This window comes from Neoarius graeffei, chromosome 3, assembly GCF_027579695.1.
Source record: "Neoarius graeffei isolate fNeoGra1 chromosome 3, fNeoGra1.pri, whole genome shotgun sequence".
NCBI lineage: Eukaryota > Metazoa > Chordata > Actinopteri > Siluriformes > Ariidae > Neoarius > Neoarius graeffei.
The window spans coordinates 64,778,366-64,804,635 of NC_083571.1; the positions used below are offsets into that span (position 1 = coordinate 64,778,366).

Consider the following 26,270-nt stretch of genomic DNA (forward strand, 5'->3'; position numbering starts at 1 on the left):
CCGGGGCAGCCACACACAGTTCATGGACCATGGCGGCGGCAACGCCAGCACAAGGGCTTGGTGGGCGGAAAAGACGCGATGATTTATGGACATACTTTACACATAATCCAGCAGAAATAAAACGGAATGCCTTGTAAGCGGGAGACAGAGGTACACGCTGCGGCTATAAACTACGTGGCAAGAATATGGCCAACCTCAAGAGGCATCTAAAGGCTCACCATGCTGCTATTTCTGCGACGGTAAGTTAACGTTACAAGAAGTCCTTAACCGATCATGTATACGTTTGCTAGCTTTGGTTAATGTCACTCAATAATCGGTCTGTGATGAATTTCCTATGGTTTTCCAAAACACCGTGACCTGGCGAAAATGAATGGGACCGCTAGCTTCATGCTAAAGTTGGCTTGGTTAAGCTAACTTAAATTCAATTAACATGTCATGAGTAAAACTTGTCCTGCAGGGATTATTGGTGGGACAGCAACTGAATGCTTTGTCATATTGACCCATATTTGAGTTATTATGAAACATACGGGGGGAAATTTAGCTTTTCAGACCTGTTGCTGTGCCTTAATATGTCTAAATGAGCAGCAGCACACCTGGCTACTCTAATGTTAGCAGCATGTTTAGCCATCATACTGTATTTACATTAATGGACAGCGTGGTCATCTTCTAGTTGTGTGTTCATCATGACATGTTTGTGCTCTATCAGCACATTGCGACATGTTAAACAGAGGCAGAAACACGAGTCTGTGAACAATGGAACATGCATACTAGACAGCGTTTATGTAGAGAGCATGCGCACTAGACAGCGTTTATGTAGAGAGCATGCACACTAGACAGCGTTTATGTAGACAGCATGCAGACTAGACAGCGTTTATGTAGAGAGCATGCACACTAGACAGCGTTTATGTAGAGAGCATGCACACTAGACAGCGTTTATGTAGAGAGCATGCGCACTAGACAGCGTTTATGTAGAGAGCATGCACACTAGACAGCGTTTATGTAGAGAGCATGCACACTAGACAGCGTTTATGTAGAGAGCATGCACACTAGACAGCGTTTATGTAGAGAGCATGCACACTAGACAGCGTTTATGTAGAGAGCATGCACACTAGACAGCGTTTATGTAGAGAGCATGCGCACTAGACAGCGTTTATGTAGAGAGCATGCACACTAGACAGCGTTTATGTAGAGAGCATGCGCACTAGACAGCGTTTATGTAGAGAGCATGCACACTAGACAGCGTTTATGTAGAGAGCATGCACACTAGACAGCGTTTATGTAGACAGCATGCAGACTAGACAGCGTTTATGTAGAGAGCATGCACACTAGACAGCGTTTATGTAGAGAGCATGCACACTAGACAGCGTTTATGTAGAGAGCATGCGCACTAGACAGCGTTTATGTAGAGAGCATGCGCACTAGACAGCGTTTATGTAGACAGCATGCAGACTAGACAGCGTTTATGTAGAGAGCATGCACACTAGACAGCGTTTATGTAGAGAGCATGCGCACTAGACAGCGTTTATGTAGGGAGCATGCACACTAGACAGCGTTTATGTAGAGAGCATGCACACTAGACAGCGTTTATGTAGAGAGCATGCACACTAGACAGCGTTTATGTAGAGAGCATGCACACTAGACAGCGTTTATGTAGAGAGCATGCACACTAGACAGCGTTTATGTAGAGAGCATGCACACTAGACAGCGTTTATGTAGAGAGCGTGCACACTAGACAGCGTTTATGTAGAGAGCGTGCACACTAGACAGCGTTTATGTAGAGAGCATGCACACTAGACAGCGTTTATGTAGAGAGCTTGCACACTAGACAGCGTTTATGTAGAGAGCATGCACACTAGACAGCGTTTATGTAGAGAGCATGCACACTAGACAGCGTTTATGTAGAGAGCATGCACACTAGACAGAGTTTATGTAGACAGCATGCACACTAGACAGCGTTTATGTAGGGAGCATGAACACTAGACAGAGTTTATGTAGAGAGCATGCACACTAGACAGCGTTTATGTAGAGAGCATGCACACTAGACAGCGTTTATAGACAGTGTTTATGTAGAGAGCATGCACACTAGACAGCGTTTATGTAGGGAGCATGCACACTAGACAGCGTTTATGTAGAGAGCATGCACACTAGACAGCGTTTATGTAGAGAGCATGCACACTAGACAGCGTTTATGTAGAGAGCATGCACACTAGACAGCGTTTATGTAGAGAGCATGCACACTAGACAGCGTTTATGTAGAGAGCATGCACACAAGACAGAGTTTATGTTGAGAGCATGCACACTAGACAGCGTTTATGTAGAGAGCATGCACACTAGACAGCGTTTATGTAGAGAGCATGCACACTAGACAGCGTTTATGTAGAGAGCATGCACACTAGACAGCGTTTATGTAGAGAGCATGCACACTAGACAGCGTTTATGTAGAGAGCATGCACACTAGACAGCGTTTATGTAGAGAGCATGCACACTAGACAGCGTTTATGTAGAGAGCATGCACACTAGACAGCGTTTATGTAGAGAGCATGCACACTAGACAGCGTTTATGTAGGGAGCATGCACACAAGACAGAGTTTATGTTGAGAGCATGCACACTAGACAGTGTTTATGTAGAGAGCATGCACACTAGACAGCGTTTATGTAGAGAGCATGCACACTAGACAGCGTTTATGTAGAGAGCATGCACACTAGACAGCGTTTATGTAGAGAGCATGCACACTAGACAGCGTTTATGTAGAGAGCATGCACACTAGACAGCGTTTATGTAGAGAGCATGCACACTAGACAGCGTTTATGTAGAGAGCATGCACACTAGACAGCGTTTATGTAGAGAGCATGCACACTAGACAGCGTTTATGCAGAGAGCATGCACACTAGACAGCGTTTATGTAGAGAGCATGCACACTAGACAGCGTTTATGTAGAGAGCATGCACACTAGACAGCGTTTATGTAGAGAGCATGCACACTAGACAGCGTTTATGCAGAGAGCATGCACACTAGACAGCGTTTATGTACAGAGCATGCACACTAGACAGCGTTTATGTAGAGAGCATGCACACTAGACAGCGTTTATGTAGAGAGCATGCACACTAGACAGCGTTTATGTAGAGAGCATGCACACTAGACAGCGTTTATGCAGAGAGCATGCACACTAGACAGCGTTTATGTACAGAGCATGCACACTAGACAGCGTTTACGCAGAGAGCATGCACACTAGACAGCGTTTATGCAGAGAGCATGCACACTAGACAGCGTTTATGTCGAGAGTATGTTATGCACAACCTGTCAACCTCGATTACAATTTCCTATCTCTGTATTGGCTTAATTTAATGTTTTAAAGTAATTATTTTTTCAACTAAAATGAATGACTAAAACTGGACTAAAACCCTTTTAGTTTTCGTCAGCTAAAACTAGACCAAAACTATCAAGGATGGAATTGACTAAAATGTGACTAAAACTATTACGCATTTCATCCAAAAGACTAAGACTAAAACTAAATAAAAAATGGCTGCCAAAAACAACACTGATTTCTGAAATTAACTCAAAGATGTAATCAGTGAAATCCGACGACATAAGAGCCAGAAAAAAGAAAGAACATTCAAAATGTTAAAAATCCATGTAAAAAATACAGCTCCATACAGGCTATATACATGTTCTACATACAACATTCATAACACTGCAGTACTGGATACATACGACAGCAATGCAAAAAAAAAAAAAAAACCCAACAACAAGTTATCTGATGACCTGTGTCTTGTGCAAAGCCTGCTGGGAAGGGGGAATAACCACAATAGCCCACCCAACTTATTTTCCATGCCGAAATTCATACATTTCACTGTCACTAATAGGAAAATATTGTTCAGGAACATTTCAAACATTCAAAACATACACATTTGAGCAGCAACGTATTTCTGTTATTTCTATCATTTCATTAACTAAAGAATGATCGAGCAGATTTAGACTGAGATCAGAAACGAGATTTTGTTTCCATGTAGTACACTGATATTTTTATTTCCTTAAAGTCATACTTCAGCATTTTTTTTAATCCTAATGTGTTATTTCTGGATCTGTAGTGTACGTGTGATTACGACAGACTTTTCTATAGAAATTCGACCCATTTTTGCTTTAAACTGAGAAAAGTTTTACTTTTTTCCAAATTTACTCGGGTTATGGTCCATTGTAATCCTCGGGTTATAATGGATGTCTAAGGATAGTTGTTTGATGCAAGTAATCAACATGCAGCATGTATGGTGTGTATAAATGAAGCTTTAACTATGGATCAATTAACTTTTCAGAGACGGGACGACTTTTAGAGAGGGAGGAATTTGTGGTGGTGGATGTGTGGAAAACATGAAATTGACTTTGTTTGTTTGTTTTTCCTTTGTTACAAAGCTGGATAAAGCTCTACAATAACAGTTAATTTTTTCTAAACATTTTACTCATATCTGCCACATTCTCAGCTCTTTATTAAGTGTAATGACACATTTCACATCCTTAGTCATGTATTTCAATTTACTGATTATTCATGAAGTTTGACATGTGCCCTTAGACTTCCATGATATATATATTTTTTAGCAAACAGGTTTTCTGTTTTGTTTGTTTTAATCGGTACAGGAAGACGTTGAAATTCTTCTGTGTAGTAAACTCTCTCTCTTACACACACACACACACACACACACACACACACACCAGATATGAAGGATGAGGATTAAACTAAAAACAATTGGAGTACTTCTTTAACACATTTAATGTTTGCCGTTCCACAATAGTCCCATGCACCAAAAAAAAAAAAAAAAACGCAGCTTCTGCGTACCGTATTTCATGACAATCAGGAACAACGTGGCGAAATGTGTTGCACTGCTTCTGTTACAAGAAACAAGGGCGGCTGGTGCATAAGGGCAATTGGGCGACGCACTGCCAAAACGAGAAAAAAAAGGTTTTTTTCTTTTTTTAAAACAAACTTTCACCAGCGCTGCTCGAGGCCATTTTAATCTGTCTCTGGGTATCATTGTCCACTCAGGGTGGTCTTGCTTCTAGAGTACCGCCCCTTTTGGGGCGATTTCAGTCACGCTGAAAATCGCACAAGTTCACTGATAGAGTCCCATGTTAATATATTTTTTTTCTCCTGACTGACACTTCAATGCAATCTCTATGGGTTCCGGGGGGGGCTTGCCCTAACATGCTTACATCACTGCGAAGCACGGCAAAGTTGCGTTCGATCCTCTCAGTTTCTGAGGTGAGATGGATGCGGACATAGACATATAAACATAGACGCCGCATTCTGCGTAGAATCATACGTCATCCTCGCCGCCATATTGGATGTGGCAAAGTGGAGATTCTTCAACCGTCTCTGGTATAGCGTCTAGACAGTAGCCGAGAATAAAGATGCCTCATTCATGTGCTGCGTTTAACTGTACCAACAGGTTTACCGTCCAAACGAGATCACATGGGATTACCTTTCACAGGTGAGACTGGAAAAATACTTTTCATTACTGTTCCTTCAGTCTTCAGTTTCCCAGCTCATCTCCACCGGGTAGGTGTAGAGTTATAAGCAGTGAGAATTAGATAATACAGCGCCACACTATGATGAATGTTTTTGAATGTATGATGAATGTTTTTAACCTTTCTGAATGTGAAGGAATCAGTGATGTATTTTGTTTTGGTATGACGTTAGAACCTGGCCGAACTCAGTTTGGCGGTCATTCAGCTCACTTTATTCAACGAGAGTAGGTCTGTGTGGTGACTCAATAAATAAAATAGTACATTTTTATTTGCATTCACTATTTCCAGTTTTTCCACTATTTCCATCATTTATCATATTCAGTCTTGTAGGTTGGTTATTGTGGCCTCAGGTTTTGGTAGCTTGCTACGGTATGCTGACTGATTAGCTTACCTGAGCTATCTATCGCATATCTGTCACTAGTTTGCAGTGTACAGGGTATTTCGCACACTATTTATAACCATTACATTAAAAGTTATATGTGTTGTTTTGATGCCTGTTTGTTTCCCAAATATATACGTGTGTGTCTTAATGGGTGAATAAAAGGCATCGAGTTAAATATTATTGTAGAAAGGGGCTTTATGAAGTTCAGTCCGTTTACTTGCATTGGTTTATGGGGAAGATTTGCCACATCAAATATGGCGGACACTCTGACGTATCCCAGCAATGGGGCCACCCAGCTCAATGCGGCGTCTATGTTTATATGTCTATGGATGCGGAAAGCAATTCAGTGCGGTCCTTAAAAGAAGTTCCATTTAGTTAGCAATCAAATCGAGCTAAATTGGCAACAAAACAAGCTGGACCCCCCTCGACCAAATCTAAACATAAAACAAATTTCGACAAGGGGGGGAAATCATATACTCGAGGTTTTACTTCAACATGGTCCCAGCGCAAATCCTGGCGAGCTGGCTGCGAGGATGCCTCAGTGGTTTTCTGCTACCCCTGCTTACTTTTCCACCCTGGAGGTGGCTCCACGGACAACACTGCTTGGATGGTCACTGGAGTTTCGGACATGCATCATTTGTCAGAGAAAAAAAAAAAACATGAGTCATCAAAGATTCACATGGGCAGCTGCCTGAAATTTTTGGCTTTTGGGAGAGTGAACGTCTCTACACAACTGGATGAGGGCTACAGGCTAGCAGTTCACCGCCACAACGGTGAGGTGAGCAAGAACAGGCACATATTAAACCGGCTCATCCAATGCGTGAAATTTTGTGGAGTGTTCGAGTTAGCTGTACGAGGCAAAGACGAAACTGAGGGCTCCAGTCACCGTGTTTTTCTGGGTTTGGTTGACTATTGACTTGCTACCTAGGTCAATTTACTTCAGTCCTGTGGACATTTATGGTCCGTGTAGACATAACGGGGGAAAATTGCCCCCCCTGAAAAAAAATTCAGGAGCCGCCACTGACAAGAAACCATGACACCTTCCTCAGATTAAAATGAAAGTGTGGTTTCTATTAATGCTTGGTCTGTCACAGTTAACTGCAAGCAAACTAAACTTGCTGAGACGTACCAGGTGACTGAGCAACAACAGCATCTCCTTCACAGCATGCAAACAACTGCAGCGTCCAGTTATTTCAAAGCAGGGGCGGAGCCAATGGGTGGCCAGTGGTGGCCAAGGCCACCCTAAATTAATCTCTGGCCACCCCTCCAGCCACCCCCAACACTGCTTTGTTGGCAACTTTTTTTGCAACTTGCTCCCCCTCAAATTAAACAGCGCGCTCCGGCTTGCTCCCCCTCAAATTAAGCAGCGCGCTCCGTCTTGCTCCCGGAGTGCTCCGGCCGAGGTTCCGGAGCGCACTCCGGCTTGCTCCCCCTCAAATTAAGCAGCACGCTCCGGCTTGCTCCCGGAGCACTTAATTTGAGGTGGAGCAAGCCGGAGCGCGCTCCGGAACCTCGGCCGGAGCACTTCGGGAGCAAGCCGGAGCGCGCTGCTTAATTTGAGGGGGAGCAAGCCGGAGCACGCTCCGGCAGCTATTTACACTGGATCCGGTGTCTGTAACACATTTTTTTTTTCAAGCTGGTTCTCCCTCTCTGTCTGCAGCGTTAGTATGTAGCTTGACCTTCAAAATGGCAGACACTGGGGCGTCACGTGACCCTGTGACGTCAGGTGAAAAACCTCAATAGATGACTTGCAACCGCATGATCAAAATGTGCTGCGTCATGAGCGTCTGCCATGATGGTGGATATACAAAGCAACTAGGATGAAAGCGTGTCTGTAAGCAATGCTTCATTTTCTTAGTATTACCACGATTTGAATAATCAAGTGAAGATAGATATGTGTGGCTTTGACCCATATTATTTCAAAAAGTCAGGCTTTTCTGAAGATAAGACACTTCTACCAACAATCGAGTACAAGCACAGGTCATTTCGTCCCAAGCCTTTTTCATACGCACTATCAATTATTTTATATTTCAGGTATTTGTTTGGTCGAAAAAAGGAGGAATTCTCAATGGAATTTGACTGAAGCAAAACACATTTTTGTAAAGCAAATGAGTGCCATAGTATGGATCATGTTAAATCTTTAGGCACCAAATAGCTCTCTCACAGGGGCTTCGTTCACGAATCCCGAGCCGAGGCACGGTCCTACCAACCCAAGACTGCTCTTTCCAAGGGGGAGGCTTAGAGGAAGGTGCCTGTAAAATTTGGCTTTGCTGTGAGCTCCGTTGGCCAAGTTATTAATTTTTAAAGCCGGCTGGATCATGTTAAATCTTGAGGCGCAGAGCAGCGCTCTCACGGAGCTTTTGTTCGCAAACACAGGAATACCTGAAATATAAAATAATTAATAGTGCGTATGAAAATGACTTTGGACGAAATGTCTTAACTATTGGACGAAATGGTCATTGGATGAAGTGTTCTGATCCCCTCGTCTCCTCTCCGTACTAAGCCTCAGGGTTTCCTCTTTCTGAATCACGGACGGAATTCTAAAAAAATCAGAACGAGTATAAGTACACACACACACACACACACACACATTTTTTAATTGTGTGAGCTTTATCACCTGTTAAAAAGGCACAATTTTCACATTGGTTTAAGGTTTTTTTTAATCAGCTTAGTAATACATTAAAAAGCTTGTTATGCAGGTCTTCATGATGTAATTCTTACATGCCTGCCCAAATTAATGAGTGAGTGACCAAGAAGTACCACTAGACCTATAGCAATTTGCCACACAGAAAAAGCACAAGAAGATATCAGTTTATGTGCCACCCCTGTGTGAACAATGGTCTCAGTCTGGCCACCCCTAGAAAAATTGTCTGGCTCCGCCACTGCTTCAAAGTCCTGAGTCAGAGAGCATCTTATTTTTAAAGCGTAATAATAATAATAATAATAATAATAAAGAAAAAAAGCACCTCAAAATGCATAATGAAAAGCAACACGTGAAATAAATGCTCAAAAGCTTTGATAACTGAGGTTTGAAATTTCAGGAGGATCAGCTTGTTCCTGCAAGGCTCCAGATCACACTTAATGTGCGAATAAAAATTCTCAGGCAACAACTCTCACTCTGGAACATCATGGTATCATTCTTAGAGTCTTAACTTCCTCCATACAGCTAGTCTCCTCCCCCTTTTCTTTCTCTTCTGCACAGCTCTTGTTTCTAGCCATGCCTCCAATCCAGGACGGTTTCACTGACATCCTTGAGAGGCATGAGCTGCTCGTATTGTTCGTGGAACGTCGGCCGGAGATGGATGAGTGGTTCTCTGAGTTGGTTCCTTCGAACAATTTGGCCATGAAGCCGAGGCCAGCGCGGCGGATGTGTGAACTACCAGCAAAAACGTAGAGTATAGGGTTCACGCTGCTGCTCAGAAATGCAAAAGCCGTCACGTTGGGACGAACGGAAAGCGCCACATTGTAAACACCAGAGCGGCCCTGCAGCAGACCAATCACCTAGATAGAAAAAAGAAAAACAGATTCAAGTCTGCAATACAGCTAGCTTGATAAGATAAACATGACACTTGATTTTTCTTCAAAGCTGTTCTCTGGCTTGTTGCCAAGATAACGAGGCTGGAAACTCAAACGACAAAGAACTCCTAAGGTTATACCTCATGAAACAGAAGCAGTATTGCATTTCACATCATCACAAGACACAAAATCGTGATTTCTTTCAAACTTGACCATGTCTCTGTCATAGACAGAGTTTTAGAGAGAAATGATGTGTTTCAAAGAAATTCTGAGATATTCCCATTGTCTCTCATGGTATTTTTGTAAAGTGACTCGATCTATGTTGCGCATACATTTTATATTTTGAATGAATGAGACTTCAACTCCAAGTCATGAGTTCCAATTTAAGACAGACAAACAGCGATTTGGTTTCAATTTGAGAACTGGAAATGAGCAAATTTCATTCATAAATTTAACTTGTGTGCGCTTGAATAAAGAAAAACCTGCCCAAGCATCAGGTTTTTATGACAACAATTAGCCAGAAAAAGCAAATCATTGATTGGCGTTCAAACTTTGATATACTGTATTTTCAATATTCTTTCCTTTTCTATGGTTTTATCCTGAAAGGAGATGCCATTTTTTACTTAATCGCCAACTCGTTATTTAAGTCATGTGCAAATTTTTTTTAGACGAGCACAAATGAAGTAAACCATGCACGTATGTGTATTATGATTTTATGATTACGGTTGAAAAATTAAACTAAATAAAAAAAAATATTTGTAGACCTCTGCACAGAGGTACGGAATTATCTAAAAAAACAACTTAATCCCATTTTCCTAATAACAATTACATTGCAAATGTGTTAACGACCAAAACCTTAAGCACTGAGCAACTACTTCCTCAGCTCACAAGAAACAAATCAGCCAGTTTGGAAATAAATCTCACATATGATTAAATTTTCTATTTCTTCAGCATTCTTCCTATACAGAACATCACCATGGCTACAACCAAGATTTGACCATCTGAAATGTCCAACAAAGTTTTCTGTCTTATTGATAGTGACCTCCTAGCTTGATGTCCATGTTAGCATTGGTTGGATCTTCTCCATTACCCATTACCTGTAGGATGTTGATGATGTGATAGGGCAGCCAGAAGACAGCGAAGGCTGTGATGATGAGGAGGATGAGGAGGCTGCTCCTGACACGCCCTTTAAACATGGCGCTGCGCAGGCGACAGATGACAGAGGTGTAGCAAAACACGATAAAGGTGAAGGGGATCAGGAAACCTAGCAACGTCTCCATCACATACTGGAAGAGCTCATGGTTCACACTGTTCCAGTGGTAGGGAATACAGAGATAAATGGAAATGTTCTTCTTCAGGTAGGGCTGGAGGTTGCTGTTGGGATATAAAGATGAGAAGAATTAATCTTATTATTCTTATTATTATTATTTTGGTTTCCAATTGTGCTATAGGAGTTCAAGTAAAATTTTAATTGTGATATCGTCTTGACTTCAGCTCACAAGATTCTCATTAATACACAAGTTACATGGGATCAAGGCTTTGAAATTCCCAGGTTCATTAGAGCTGATAAAAGCATCAGAGATGTATTGAAACATGATTATAACACAAAGAAAGCTGCATTCTCAGACCACCAGACATGACAAACTACCAGGTCACCAGACACTACAAACCACCAGTCCACCAGACATGACAAACTACCAGACAGTCAGACATGACAAACTACCAGACCACCAGACAATGACAAACTACCAGACCACAAGACACGACAAACCACCAGACCACCAAACACACCAAACTACCATACTGCCAGACAGTCCACCAGACATGAAAAACTACCAGACCACCAGACACAACAAACTAACAGTTTGCCAGACACAAAAAACTACCAGTCTGCCACACACGAACAAACCAGCAGACCGCGAGACATGACAAACTACCAAACCACCAGACATGGCAAAACACCAGACACAACAAACTACCAGTCCACCAGACACGACAAACTACCAGACCACCGGACTCGACAAACTACCAGACATGGCAAATAACCAGACCACCAGTCCACCAGACATGACAAACTACCAGTCAGTAATATATGACAAACTACCAGACCACAAGACACAACAAGCCACCAGACCATCAGACATGACAAAACATCAGACCACCAGGCACTACAATCTACCAGACTACCAGACAAGACAAATCACCAAACCACCAAACATAAACTACCAGACCACCAGACATGACAAACTAATAGTCCACCAGACATGACAAGCTACCAGGACACCAGACACAACAAAGCACTAGACCACCAGACATGACAAACTACCAGACACAACAAACCACCAGTCCACCAGACACAACAACAAACAGCCAGACTCCCAGACACATCAAACCACCAGACACAGCAAACTACAAGACACAACAAACTACCAGTCCACCAGACACAACAAAGTTAATGACACGTTTTGCTTGTGTCATCAGTTAGCATGATCTGTACCTTCTTTAAAAGCAGACCCGTTGCAACAAGGTAGGCAGACTTGGCAATTGCCTAGGGCCCCAGCCCTCGAAGGGCCCCCGCTGCCGAACGACTGGTTATGTATTCAATAGCAATGACAACTTTTTGAGCGCGGCAGCGCAGCGCCTAATGACACTTGTTGAAATACCCTAGTTCCAAGGGGGGCCCCCCTAATGCACAACAGCGCCTCCCTACATGCTTTGGCCGAAAAGTGCAATGACAGTCTGTTGTCACCCCTCAATGCCCATCTTCGTCCAGTCAAGTGGTTGCAGAGCTCCGCGGCAAAAAAAAAACCCAAAATCAAATATGAAGCGAAATTACCCCTCAGGGAGCCAGAAGAGAAAGAAGAAAAGGGAAGAGGAAGACAGAAAAAAACAAGACACTGATAAGTGAGAATGTACACACTCATTAATACCAAGCGGGTCGACAAGCAAATTTGGTAGCTAGCTTACATTAATGGTAGTTATCTTGTAGACAGTGTTTATAACAGTGATGTAAACGTTGTCATACACAACAGGCTTACAAATTTGCAAGGACTGGCTAAAAATTCTAATATGTGCCACACAAATAGGTGAAAGACTGTCAACTTCTCCCAGATTAACTTATTGTGTTTATCAAAATGTCATAGTCAGAGTTAGTTTCAGTGAGCTGCATGGCTTTCATCAGAAGTAGCTAGTGTGTCGTGAGCATGAATGGAGTAGGACAGGGGATGGCTCACAAGAAAGCTCTTTTTTACATAAATAGGCTACGTTTGTGACCTTGGTCGGATATTGACGCAGAGGACTTAGCACTGGAGATCAATTCTGCTGTCCACACTTTCCCAGATAATGCATCCACCTCCCCATTTGACATGCTTAACTACATATACAGTGAGAAGCTACTAGACTTGTACAGCAATTTAAGCATTGCACTACGTTTACTTCTTACACTTCCTGTGTCAGTTGCCTCAAGTGAGAGGAGCTTTTCAGCTCTGAAGCTTATTAAGAACTATATGAGGTCCGCCATGGGCCAAGAGAGGCTCTCCGGACTGGCACTGATGTCAATTGAATGTGATGTCCGCAGGTCTTTGGACATGGAGGGTATTGTGGCTGCCTTTGCTGAAGCCAAAGCCCGCAAGCAGCAGTTTTAGACATTTTGCCTATGATTCTAGTTGTGTATTCTTAAATTTTTATGTGTTTTTCTATACCTTTTGCACTTTTTCTGTGTGTGCTGGTTCTTATTAAGATTCTTATTCATATTTGTAATCATTTAATCACCATTTGAAGTTATTTCTACTTGTGTATATACTGTAAATATTTAGTGTTGTGTTATTTGCACATTTTATATTACTTTGTCTTATTTTCATATTTGATTTATATATATATATATATATATATATATATATATATATATATATATATATATATATGTGTGTGTGTGTGTGTGTGTGTGTGTGTGTGTGTATATTTTGTCTATTCTTGTGTTTAATTGGGTTTGATAATTATTTATAATAATGTAAAGAGTTCATTTATTAAGTAAAAATTGTAAGAATGATTACAATATGTGTTATGTTTATTTATTAAGTCTTCAATGGGTAGGCGGCCATAAGGCCTTTCGTCGAGGGGGGGATAATTATGGGCCCCAGATCCCCCTTTGCCTAGGGCCCCCAAATAGCTTGAAACGGGCCTGTTTAAAAGTGAGCTTGAAGTCATAAAGATATGCGTCCTGTCCATTAGCATGTTTTCTTTATGCATTTTGCCACTGTACTTGTCGCTGTTCCGATGTGCATGTAACATTATGTGCTCTCAGACCACCGATCTACCAGACAAGTATTCTTTTATGATTTTGTGATTTTTATCTGTGACAACGAAATCACACAGAACATCATAAAATGTAAAGCTGTGTTCAGGAATACTCAAACATCTCTGCACTTTTATTTTTATTAAAAATTCAAGAATCATTATATATGCAAGATGTGTGTATTGTGGGCGGCACGGTGGTGTAGTGGTTAGTGCTGTTGCCTCACAGTAAGAAGGTCCGGGTTCGAGCCCTGTGGCCGGCGAGGGCCTTTCTGTGCGGAGTTTGCATGTTCTCCCCGTGTCTGCGTGGGTTTCCTCCGGGTGCTCCGGTTTCCCCCACAGTCCAAAGACATGCAGGTTAGGTTAACTGGTGACTCTAAATTGACCGTAGGTGTGAGTGTGAATGGTTGTCTGTGTCTCTGTGATGACCTGGCGACTTGTCCAGGGTGTACCCCGCCGTTCGCCCGTAATCAGCTGGGATAGGCTCCAACTTGCCTGCGACCCTGTAGAACAGGATAAAGTGGCTAGAGATAATGAGATGAGATGTGTGTATTTAATGACATGCTGGCTAGTATGCTATCTTGTATTTTTCACTTTCAAACACAAGTTGGGTTTCAGTTGGGAGTCTTGATTTGCAGAATTAACAACAGCCAAATGTGTCAAAATGTAATGTTGCCATCACAACCATGATTTTGTTCATCATTAAGATTAATTAAGTGAGCTATATAGGCAGATATAGCTTAGCCTAGTTTAGCTCTTGGTCCCATATCATCCTCCTATAGTAATGTGCATATAAACTGAGTTTGGTTCAAAGCTGTTGGGACATCAGCTTGTTGTTGAGCTTGTGAAAGTATTGAGAAAGTCTGTGTTGTAAATTATAACATGAGACAAACATCGATCTGTATGTTCTTACTCAACCATCCAAGAAGAACTGAAAAGTTAAAAACCCTTTTCAGACTAGGAAACATCATGATCACAGATACAAACCTGCGGTAGAAGGGCATGGGCAATGCCAAGATGAAGGCCATGATCCAGATCCCCAACATAATGATGTACAGTGTCCTCTTTCTCCTCAGCCTCTGAGACAGGAAGGGCCTGATGACGGCTAGCCAGCGGTCCAGGCTCATCAGGCAGATCAGATAAATAGATACATACATGTTGATGCAGCAAACATAGTGCACGGTCTTACACATACCAGTGCCAAACTCCCAGCCCCTCCCTCCAGCCAGCAGACGCAGGAAAAATGGGGCACTCAGGAGCACCAGAGCATCAGCCACAGCAAGATTCAGGACCAAGATGCAAGTAATGGAGCGCTGACGGACACGGCAGAGCACTGACCAAACCACAAAGAGATTCCCAGGAAAACCGAGGATGAAGGCAAGGACCAGGATTGCTATCCCAGTCTGATGGGAGGATGAGAGGGATTTAGAGGAAGTCGCTGTGGATAAGGTTAGGTTGGAGAAGACAGGAAGTGGGCTGATGCTTAGGTTGGCCATTTGGATTGGTTGGTTGAAGATGGAAAGTTTTGGTTTTGTTTGATTGCAGCTGCTCAATGTTGGCTGAAGACAAAGATTGAGAAAAACAAGACATCACAAACGTTGTTAAGAAATGCAAAACTGACATCAAACACACTGATTACAACAAACGGCTTACTACGTAGTTACATAATGCTTTCCAGTCACATAATGCTTCATGATTTGATCCTTCATGGATGGGAAATTTGCTTTTTGTGAAATCAAGTAGCCATCTTTACACAGTGTGACTTTGCATTTCAGGAAAATTAAAATAAATTCTCATTTAAACTCAGTTAATGACGTATAGATGAGGTTAATCATTAACTTATCCCATTAGCAAGCCTCCCATTAACATAGCCAGAAAAATCGAACCTGGGAATAAATATCTTCATTTTGAAAGCTGACAGAACCCCAGCTAAAGTTCTGATAATATAATATAATATAATATAATATAATATAATATAATATAATATAATATAATATAATATAATATAATATAATATTTAACTTGAAAAATGATGAACAAACATATGCACAGTAACGACCTTTAATAATATAGACGTGCATAAACGAATCAAGGGCAATTCAACCAAATCAAGTATGGACATACACTCAGCTGCCACTTTATTAGGAACACCTATCCACCTGCTGTTTGATGCGTTTCTCTAATCAGCCGATCCCTTGACAGCAGCACAATACATCAAATCATGCAGACACAAATCAAGAGCTTCAGTTAATGTTCACTTCAAACACCAGAACGGGAAAAATTGTGATCTCAAAGTGTGACTTTCTTTTCACTGGGGTATGGGTGTTGGTTTGAGCCAGATGGACTGGTTTGAGTATTTCAGAAACTGCTGATCTCCTGGGGTTTTCACACACAACAGTCTCTAGAGTTTACACAGAATGGTGCGAAAAACAAAAAACGCTGAGTGAGCGACAGTTCTGTGGGTGGAAGCAAACACCTTGTTGATAAGAGAGCTCAGAGGAAAATGGCCAGATGTTATCATATACCGGGAGCTATTAAACAGTATCACCATCATTTCTGCTACAGCAATGTAATTTACCACTGAAATGTGTGTGTGGAAAATTGTGTAGGTGGTTGCTATGAAAATAAACAGTGACAAGAGTGATCTGGAGGAAACGTACATGTTGACATATCGCTATTCATGAAAAATCAACCAAATATTGCTCGAGCAGATAATATTTTATTGTACGTCATTTCCAAACATGCTGTACTTCCATGGAAGTTTATAAGAGGGGAGATTTTTGAAGTTAAATGAGTGTATTCTGCATGTATCATACAGTGGTGCTTGAAAGTTTGTGAACCCTTTAGAATTTTCTATATTTCTGCATAAATATGACCTAAAACAATATCAGATTTTCACACAAGTCCTAAAAGTAGATAAAGAGAACCCAGTTAAACAAATGAGACAAAAATATTATACTTGGTCATTTATGTATTGAGAAAAATGATTCAATATTACATATCTGTGAGTGGCAAAAGCATGTGAACCTTTGCTTTCAGTATCTGGTGTGACCCCCTTGTGCAGCAATAACTGCAACTAAACATTTACGGTAACTGTTGATCAGTCCTGTACACCGGCTTGGATGAATTTTAGCCCATTTCTCTGTACAGAACAGCTTCAACTCTGGGATGTTAGTGGGTTTCCTCACATGAACTGCTGGCTTCAGGTCCTTCCACAACATTTCGATTGGATTAAGGTTAGGACTTTGACTTGGCCATTCCAAAACATTAACTTTATTCTTCTTTAACCATTCTTTGGTAGAACGACTTGTGTGCTTAGGGTCGTTGTCTTGCTGCATGACCCACCTTCTCTTGAGATTCAGTTCATGGACAGATGTCCTGACATTTTCCTTTAGAATTCGCTGGTATAATTCAGAATTCATTGTTCCATCAATGATGGCAAGCCGTCCTGGCCCAGATGCAGCAAAACAGGCCCAAACCATGATACTACCACCACCATGTTTCACAGATGGGATAAGGTTCTTATGTTGGAATGCAGTGTTTTCCTTTCTCCAAACATAACGCTTCTCATTTAAACCAAAAAGTTCTATTTTGGTCTCATCTGTCCACAAAACATTTTTCTAATAGACTTCTGGCTTGTCCACGTGATCTTTAGCAAACTGCAGACGAGCAGCAATGTTACTTTTGGAGAGCGGTGGCTTTCTCCTTATAACCCTGCCATGCACACCATTGTTGTTCAGTGTTCTCCTGATGGTGGACTCAGGAACATTAACATTAACCAATGTGAGAGAGGCCTTCAGTTGCTTACAAGTTACCCTGTGGTCCTTTGTGACCTTGCCGACTATTACATGCCTTGGTCTTGGAGTGATCTTTGTTGGTCAACCACTCTTGGGGAGGGTAACAATGGTCTTGAATTTCCTCCATTTGTACACAATCTGTCTGACTGTGTATTGGTGGAGTCCAAACTCTTTCGAGATGGTTTTGTAACCTTTTCCAGCCTGATGAGCATCAACAATGCTTTTTCTGAGGTCCTCAGGAATCTCCTTTGTTCGTGCCATGATACACTTCCACAACCATGTGTTGTGAAGATCAGACTTTGATAGATCCCTGTTCTTTCAATAAAACAAGGTGCCCACTCACACCTGATTGTCATCCCATTGATTTGAAAACACCTGACTCTAATTTCATTTTCAAATTAACTGTTAATCCTAGAGGTTCACATACTTTTGCCACTCACAGATATGTAATATTGGATCATTTTCCTCAATAAATAAATGACCAAGTATAATATTTTTGTATCATTTGTTTAACTGGGTTCTCTTTATCTACTTTTAGGACTTGTGTGAAAATCTGATGATGTTTTAGGTCATATTTATGCAAAAATATAGAAAACTCTAAAGGGTTCACAAACTTTCAAGCACCACTGTATGCTAGCTATCAAATCATACCTAATACCTCAAGATACCTCACAGTTTTTCACAAAATACTGTAGAAATGTCATTTCCACTGGTGTCATTTGTATCACACTTCATGCTATGGCAGAAATGACATCAATGCTCCAGCTCTCTGTAACAGGGTGGGCCAGGGAGATTGGTTGGGCCAAGGTCACAGCCTGGTGATTGGATGGGCCAAGCCCACCCTGGCCCCTCTGTTGAGCCAAACTCTGCTGATAAGGTACAAGTAATGTGTATTGTAAAAATAGATATGAATAAAAGTAAAAATAGATAAATAATAATATATTTCTACAGTTTTCAATTGAAGAGTTTCTACATTCATGTTCATTAATTGTCATTTTTGCCACAGTATGATGTCATTTCCATCACCGGACACATTGTTTAAAAAATATTCAAAAAGATCTAACCATACATTAAACAAATTGCCACAGTTTGTGAGATGATACTCTACTTAATGTCGGAATACAATATTTTTTTAAATGTCAAAACAGTATCTACCCAAGCCATCATTATATTTCAGATCGTCATGGATCCGGCCCCGGATAAGCGGAAGAAGACGAGATCGTGGTGGATGTTCTTTAAGCTGTTTGACACTTCTGACATGTAATTACTTTTGTTCACAAATGTATAATCATTGTATCAAGGTATCTACTGACAAAACTAGTTATGAAAATCATCATACCATTTTTAAATCATAGTCATATAATTTAGATGTGGTGGAAATGCCATTTGTTCATGAAGGGTCAAAAATGATCAATTTATCTCGTGATGGCAGTGCGTCCTTTCTTGGACCTTAAAACCAGACAAATTAGACAAACTTATGAGAGTGTAATTTGAACAAGGCTAAAAAACTTGTTCACAAGGCTAAAACTGTTCCTAGTAAAGCTCGTTGAAGAAAACCCGATATACAGTAGTGTGCAAAAGTCTTAGACACATGTAAAGAAATGCTGTAGATCAAAAATGGCTTAAAAAATAACAAAATGAAATGTTCAACAATAAAAATACTATAAGCAGCATAATAAAGATAACAAAGTCAATATTTGGTGTGAGACGACCCTTTGCTTAAAAAAATAGTAGTCTGAGGTCCAGTGAGTGCAGTTTGATGCGGAAATGAGCTGTAGGTTTTACTGAGCATCTTACAGAACCAGCCACAGTTCTTCTGCACACTTTGACTGTCACACTCGCTTCTTCATTTTGCACCAAAACCCAGCAGCCTTCATTATGTTTTCTTTTTTCATCTGAAAAGTGCTCTCTTATGGAATATGCTACACAGATACAAACTTTTTTTTCCTGTAACATTTAATTTTGTGCTGGAAAACGAACATTTGGACTCTACAATGTTTTTGTCCTGACTCGATAATGTAGAAGTCATAAAATAGAAATCTATAACAAAGTTTGTATGAAAAAAATAGGGTGCCTAAGGCTTTTGCACAGGGCTGTATAAACCATTCAAGTTGACGTTTGAAGTATGTAAATAATCTGAATTGGCTTTCAGTCATGTTGAATTCTCCAGATTTGCTCTGTCATCGAATAAATTAAAGTTCTATCAATCTGATATGCTTCCACAAGAGGCAGTGATGGATTTTTAAACAAATCAGCAGGGTCAGATAAGGTTCACTATTCAGTATTCAGTAATTTTATTGCATTTCTGGACAGTTTCAGCTCTAATGTTCACCACTCGTAATACCGTATGAAACAGGCTACACCAAGTTATTATTATGAAAAGGAATCAGAGTAACATACCGGATATGAGTCGCACTCTTGACGTACAACATGCTGAAATTTCAGGCTTCATGCTACATATTTCTGACCCTAAAATGAGCTCCACCCCTTGCCTCTTTTCCAGTGGCGTAAGAAGCTCGCCGCGGGCCCCGGTGCGACGTGTGGAATACGGGCCCCCTAGTGGGCATAGTGACACTTAAGGGAGGATTTAACATAATGGGTGCCTACAATCCTCAAGGACCAGAAGTACAGAAGTAGTTTATCTCATCTCATTATCTGTAGCCGCTTTATCCTGTTCTACAGGGTCGCAGGCAAGCTGGAGCCTATCCCAGCTGACTACGGGTGAAAGGCGGGGTACACCCTGGACAAGTCACCAGGTCATCACAGGGCTGACACATAGACACAGACAACCATTCACACTCACATTCACACCTACGGTCAATTTAGAGTCACCAGTTAACCTAACCTGCATGTCTTTGGACTGTGGGGGAAACCGGAGCACCCGGAGGAAACCCACGCGGACACGGGGAGAACATGCAAACTCCACACAGAAAGGCCCTCGCCGGCCATGGGGCTCGAACCCGGACCTTCTTGCTGTGAGGCAACAGCGCTAACCACTATACCACCGTGCCGCCCCCGAAGTAGTTTATATTATTGTAAATAAAACTCCACAATATTGAGTCAATGATATGGGAAAACTTTCCAAATCATTTTATTAATATAGTATAGGGCAATCAAATAGGCTAATACTGCATTGACATTAGCGCATGGAAGTAGGCCTAACATTCAAAGCGCTGAAACCTCGCCTTCTGCTGAAACCGCAAGCTAGATAGGCTAGGTGTTGATGTTCTGTTCTCACTGCTCTTGGTGAATCCAAATTTGTCCAATTTCGGCAGTTTTGCCACCCTTTCCTGTCCTTCCCTACGCTCCTGCCGCTTCTTGGAGCCGCTTTTGTGTTTGAAGGACATTGTTTCGCTCGCAACGATAATGGAAATATGCAGACATCAAAGATACTGAAATCAGTCTACCCAGATCAGCCTACCCAGAATTCCTTGTAATCTCAATAGAAACAAAGTTACTTTTGCGAAATAGAATGACAACAAAGACCTATTATCATTTTATGTCGCGTTTATTTGATGGATTTGTAAAAAAAAAAATCTGCAACGGGCCCCCCGACAGTCACGGGCCCAGTTGCGGCTGAACCGGCTGAACCTGCTATAGTTACGCGCCTGCTCTTTTCCCTAAAAGGTATGTTTGTGTAGAAGTCTGAACAAGTTTGAATTAATCAAACAAACAAGTTCATGCAAGACAAAACAGGAACTGACAGACAGTTTTTTTTTTTAAAGCAAGTGGGCTAACGTGCATTATGTGCAAATCTGAAACCAAGACTTAGAGACAGCACGTTTTGACACATTTTTAGGTGACACTGAAAATGAGGACAGTGCAATGGGGGGGGGGAGTACTTTAGTCAGTAAAATGCGCATTTCAGCATCTGCTATGACTTTTTTTTTACATTTATTTATTTATTTTTCATTATTATTTTTGCAACAACTTGTAAAAAAGAGTTGGAAATATGAAGAAGAGAAAGAGTAAAAATGGGAATGCTTCTTGGAAGTCTGAAAAATTCCACTGTACATTTCTGGATATATCATGAAAGCTGAGAGTTGAAATTTTGCTCAAAAAGTAAAAAAAAAAAAAGAATCACCAAACTTGAGTTCAGACAAAAATCTGGTTTGGGATGAAGTTCTTGAGAAAAGTGAAATGACCCTGATAAAAAGTAAAAAGAGACAGTTTACTCAGGCTAATGAATTTCAACACACACACACACACACACACACACACACACACACACACACACACACACACACACACACACACATATGTACATTTCAAACCCATCATGAAATCTTACCTCCAGGAGGAAGCAGCCTGTGAGAACGGAGCGTCTGTCCTTCTGAATAATCAGCGTCTATGTACAGGCGTGCCTCACTGAGTGCCTCTTATCAAGTGGATTAATGCAGTGTGATTTTTTTTTTTTGGTATGTCGTCCTGTTTACGCTGTCGACTTCACACACAGTGTCTTTCACAAGACGCAGGGAAGTGGTGTAAGTCAACCACACGTACACACACAAGGAATAAGAACTCTTTTTTTTTTTGGTGTGTGTTGCCTTATCCAGTCATTCCAACACTCATGCATGCATCCCCCCCCACACACACCCACACACACGGCCCCAAGTTGCCCTAATCGTAGATAAGTCAAATGTAACCTTTAAACCATGACTAGTTTGTCTTATCAAGTTTAACAAGAAAAAAAACACAATACACAAATATCTCATGAATCTGGAACAATTTGTTGACGTAATTCAGATCATTTCACCATGAAAGGAAAACTGCTGCCTGAAAGCCTGTGTACTGAGACATTTGTGATGCACGAGTTTGAGTGTGAATGTGTTGCTTGTTTCCTGTGAGCAGTTCGGGGCTGTCCTGTGCTGACGTTACGGCAAGACATCGCTGTTCCTCACACTGCTGGGGTGAAGATTGTTTTGTGGATTAAATGAAGCAGTAAAGTGCAAGAGATGTTTCACACTGGGCTCGTGAGCGAGTTCCATCACCTGCAGGCACAGGTGTGAAAGAATACAGCACAGATCAGCTCACTAGCACTGGGATTTCATTCTGTCTCTCTCACACTCTCTCATTCTTTCTTACTTTCACTCTGTCTCTCTCACACACACTTTGTCTTTCTTTCTTTCTTTCTTTCTTTCTTTCTTTCTTTCTTTCTTTCTTTCTTTCTTTCTTTCATACATTTTCCCTTCTTTCTTTCTTTCTTTCTTTCTTTCTTTCTTTCATACATTTTCCCTCTTACACACTTTCTTTCTTTCTTTCTTTCTTTCTTTATTTATTTATTTATTTCATACATTTTTCCCTCTTTCTTTCTTTCTTTCTTTCTTTCTTTCTTTCTTTCTTTCATACATTTTTCCCTCTCACACTTTCTTTCTTTCTTTCATACATTTTTCCCTGTTACACTTTCTTTCTTTCTTTCTTTCTTTCTTTCTTTCTTTCTTTCTTTCTTTCTTTCTTTCTTTCATGCATTTTTCCCTCTTACACCTTTCTTTCTTTCTTTCTTTCTTTCTTTCTTTCTTTCTTTCATACATTTTTCCCTCTCACACTTTTTCTTTCTTTCATACATTTTTCCCTGTTACACTTTCTTTCTTTCTTTCTTTCTTTCTTTCTTTCTTTCTTTCTTTCTTTCATGCATTTTTCCCTCTTACACCTTTCTTTCTTTCTTTCTTTCTTTCTTTCTTTCTTTCTTTCTTTCTTTCTTTCTTACGTTTCCCTGTCTTTCTTTCTTTCTTTCTTTCTTTCTTTCTTTCTTTCTTTCTTTCTTTCTTTCTTTCATACATTTTTCCCTCTCACTCACTTACTCTTTCTTTCTTTCTTTCTTTCTTTCTTTCTTTCTTTCTTTCTTTCTTTCTTTCTTTCTTTCATACATTTTTCCCTCTCACACTTTTTCTTTCTTTCATACATTTTTCCCTGTTACACTTTCTTTCTTTCTTTCTTTCTTTCTTTCTTTCTTTCTTTCTTTCTTTCTTTCTTTCTTTCATGCATTTTTCCCTCTTACACCTTTCTTTCTTTCTTTCTTTCTTTCTTTCTTTCTTTCTTTCTTTCTTTCTTACGTTTCCCTGTCTTTCTTTCTTTCTTTCTTTCTTTCTTTCTTTCATACATTTTTCCCTCTCACTCACTTACTCTTTCTTTCTTTCTTTCTTTCTTTCTTTCTTTCTTTCATACATTTTTCCCTCTCACACTTTCTTTCTTTCTTTCTTTCTTTCTTTCTTTCTTTCTTTCTTTCTTTCATACATTTTTCCCTCTCACACTTTCTTTCTTTCTTTCTTTCATACATTTTTCCCTCTCACACTTTCTTTCTTTCTTTTTCACACACTTCCCTCATACACATTTTATCTCTATCTATCTATCTATCTATCTATCTATCTATCTATCTATCTATCTATCTATCTATCTATCTATCTATCTATTTCACACTTTCTTTCTTTCTTTCTTTCTTTCTTTCTTTCTTTCTTTCTTTCTTTCTTTCTTTCTTTCTTTCTTTCTTTCTTTCTTTTATGTTCCTTTGTTAAAAAGCTGGATACTTCTCTCACACTATATTTATTTCTTTCTCTTTCACACACTTTCACTGTTTCTTCCTCTGTTTCTCTTTCTGCTGACACTGAGGATTTTCCTTCTGCATTTTGAAATTCTGACATGCACCTACCAGTAAGAACACAGAGTACACGTTTACTTCCTCTTCTCTCAATCTTTCCTTATATTGCACAAAGATGCAGAAACATTTCACTTCCTGGACAGTTGTACAGTCATTGGAGTGTCCCTGCGTCTGTTGTGACTCACATGAGTTGCAAAAAAATGGACTTGTTGTTTTTGGTTTTCTTTATTATTTTTCTTTATAAAACACATTTCAGCTTTTACAGTGGTTTTAGTGGCTCACAAACACACACACACACACACACACACACACACACACACACACACACACACACACACATTTACAGAAATACACATCACCCATAAATCACTGAAATATTCCGTTATTTTCACGTGTAATAGAATAAATGTGTGTGGCAGCGGGGGCGGGGTCAAGCGCCGGTCTGTGACAGGAGGGCGGAGTCAGGGAAGGTAAGTGGCAGAATCACTACACCTGAGAGCAATTAACCTGTGTTTGTGTGTGCCTTCCCAGTGACCGCGCCCTATTTAAGGAGGGAGAGCGAGAGCAGAGGAGCTCTCTCCACAACCAGATAACCGGAATGTGTGTGTGGCTGAGAGAGAAAGCTATTCCACTGAAAAGTGAAAATAAGAGTTTTTGCGAACTCAGTCTCTGTCCTGCCGTCCTCTGTGCTCCACCCACATCTAGTGAACCTTACAATGTGCAACAAACCTTTACACATAAACCTTCGTACTTCAGCACCATAATGTCAATAATTTCACTCTTCTCACTGAGTCCACTTATTTACATTTGTAGCATCATTCATAATGTAATTTATAACATCATTCATAGCACACTGAACAAACTCAATCATCCAGTTGGACTTGAGAATCCTAGTGCGAGTGAGAGAATGTTTTTGCCCAGATTTTTATGATCGAATCCTAAAAACAACCTGTCCCTCACAGCCTGATGGTCTGAAGTCCAAAATGAATTAAATAATTTAAATTCTCAAAATAAAATCATAAATACTATAAAATTAGCTTTCCTTTGTTTTAATTCCTCAAATCATTAATAAACTAAAATGCTGTTGTACCTTTTTATATATCATTTAGTTTATATTTTTTCATTCCTACACATGAAGATTTTGGCCACACACCCCTCATTACCAGATATGTTTTGAGGGCAATTTAGAGCTAGTAATGAGGTAAAGCAATTCAATAATGATGTGATTTGAAACAGGTGATGTCAACAGGTGACTGTAATCATGATTTGGGCCAAAATCAGTATCCAGGAAAGGCCGAGTCTTTGAGGAGCAAAGATGGGCCAAGGATCTCCAGTTTGTCAACAAATGCATGAGAAAATTATTTAAATGTTTAAAAACAATGTTCCTCAAAGAAAGATAGGAAGGGATTTGGATATTTCACCCTCTACGGTGCATAATATCATGAAATGATTCAAGGAGTCTGGAGTAGTTTCAGTGTGTAAAGGGCAAGGACGCGAGCCTAATCTGAACACCTGTGATCTCCGATCCCTTAGACGGCACTGCATCAAGAACCATCATTCATCTACAGTGGTGTTTGAAAGTTTGTGAACCCTTTAGAATTTTCTATATTTCTGCATAAATATGACCTAAAACATCATCAGATTTTCACACAAGTCCTAAAAGTAGATAAAGAGAACCCAGTTATACAAATGAGACAAAAATATTATATTTTTGATGAATCATGACCATAGGACGTGATTCATCATCTCATAAATCTCAGATCCAGCAGCGTGAAATGGGAGAAAAACACTGCGTAATAAAGAGTCTGAATCCACAATAATGCAAACGCAAGCATTAGCATTCAAAATCAGAAATAAACAGTATTTACCACAAATAGTGAGAGGTTACTGAGCTATAAAACTGATTTTGCAAAGTTATATATCTCATCTCATTATCTCTAGCCACTTTATCCTGTTCTACAGGGTCGCAGGCAAGCTGGAGCCTATCCCAGCTGACTACGGGCGAAAGGCGGGGTACACCCTGGACAAGTTGCCAGGTCATCACAGGGCTGACACATAGACACAGACAACCATTCACACTCACATTCACACCTACGGTCAATTTAGAGTCACCAGTTAACCTAACCTGCATGTCTTTGGACTGTGGGGGAAACCGGAGCACCCGGAAGA

At 40.5% G+C, this 26,270-nt stretch overlaps 1 protein-coding gene and 1 long non-coding RNA gene across 2 annotated transcripts; one reads left to right on the forward strand and one right to left on the reverse strand.

Moving 5' to 3' along the window:
- LOC132883468 (uncharacterized) lies at positions 1-25,738 on the forward strand. Its single transcript, XR_009654329.1, has 4 exons — positions 1-239; positions 18,684-18,766; positions 22,358-22,509; positions 24,503-25,738. It is a non-coding gene; the product is annotated as an uncharacterized LOC132883468 (long non-coding RNA).
- ltb4r (leukotriene B4 receptor) lies at positions 8,543-21,983 on the reverse strand. Its single transcript, XM_060917138.1, has 4 exons — positions 21,798-21,983; positions 14,697-15,268; positions 10,514-10,790; positions 8,543-9,401 (listed from the first exon to the last, which is right to left on the reverse strand). The coding sequence occupies exons 2-4, from the start codon at positions 15,203-15,205 to the stop codon at positions 9,027-9,029; spliced, it is 1,161 nt and encodes a 386-aa protein (XP_060773121.1). The 5' UTR covers positions 15,206-15,268; positions 21,798-21,983; the 3' UTR covers positions 8,543-9,026.
- Positions 25,739-26,270: the final 532 nt, after the last annotated feature.

Coding starts and splice junctions, on each gene's coding strand:
- ltb4r (XM_060917138.1), bottom strand. CDS start 15,205: ATGGCCAACCTAAGCATCAGCCCACTTCCTGTCTTCTCCAACCTAACC. Junction 10,791..14,696: donor CCCATGCCCTTCTACCGCAG/GTTTGTATCTGT, acceptor ATATCCCAACAG/CAACCTCCAGCCCTACCTGA. Junction 9,402..10,513: donor ACATCATCAACATCCTACAG/GTAATGGGTAAT, acceptor TTTTCTATCTAG/GTGATTGGTCTGCTGCAGGG.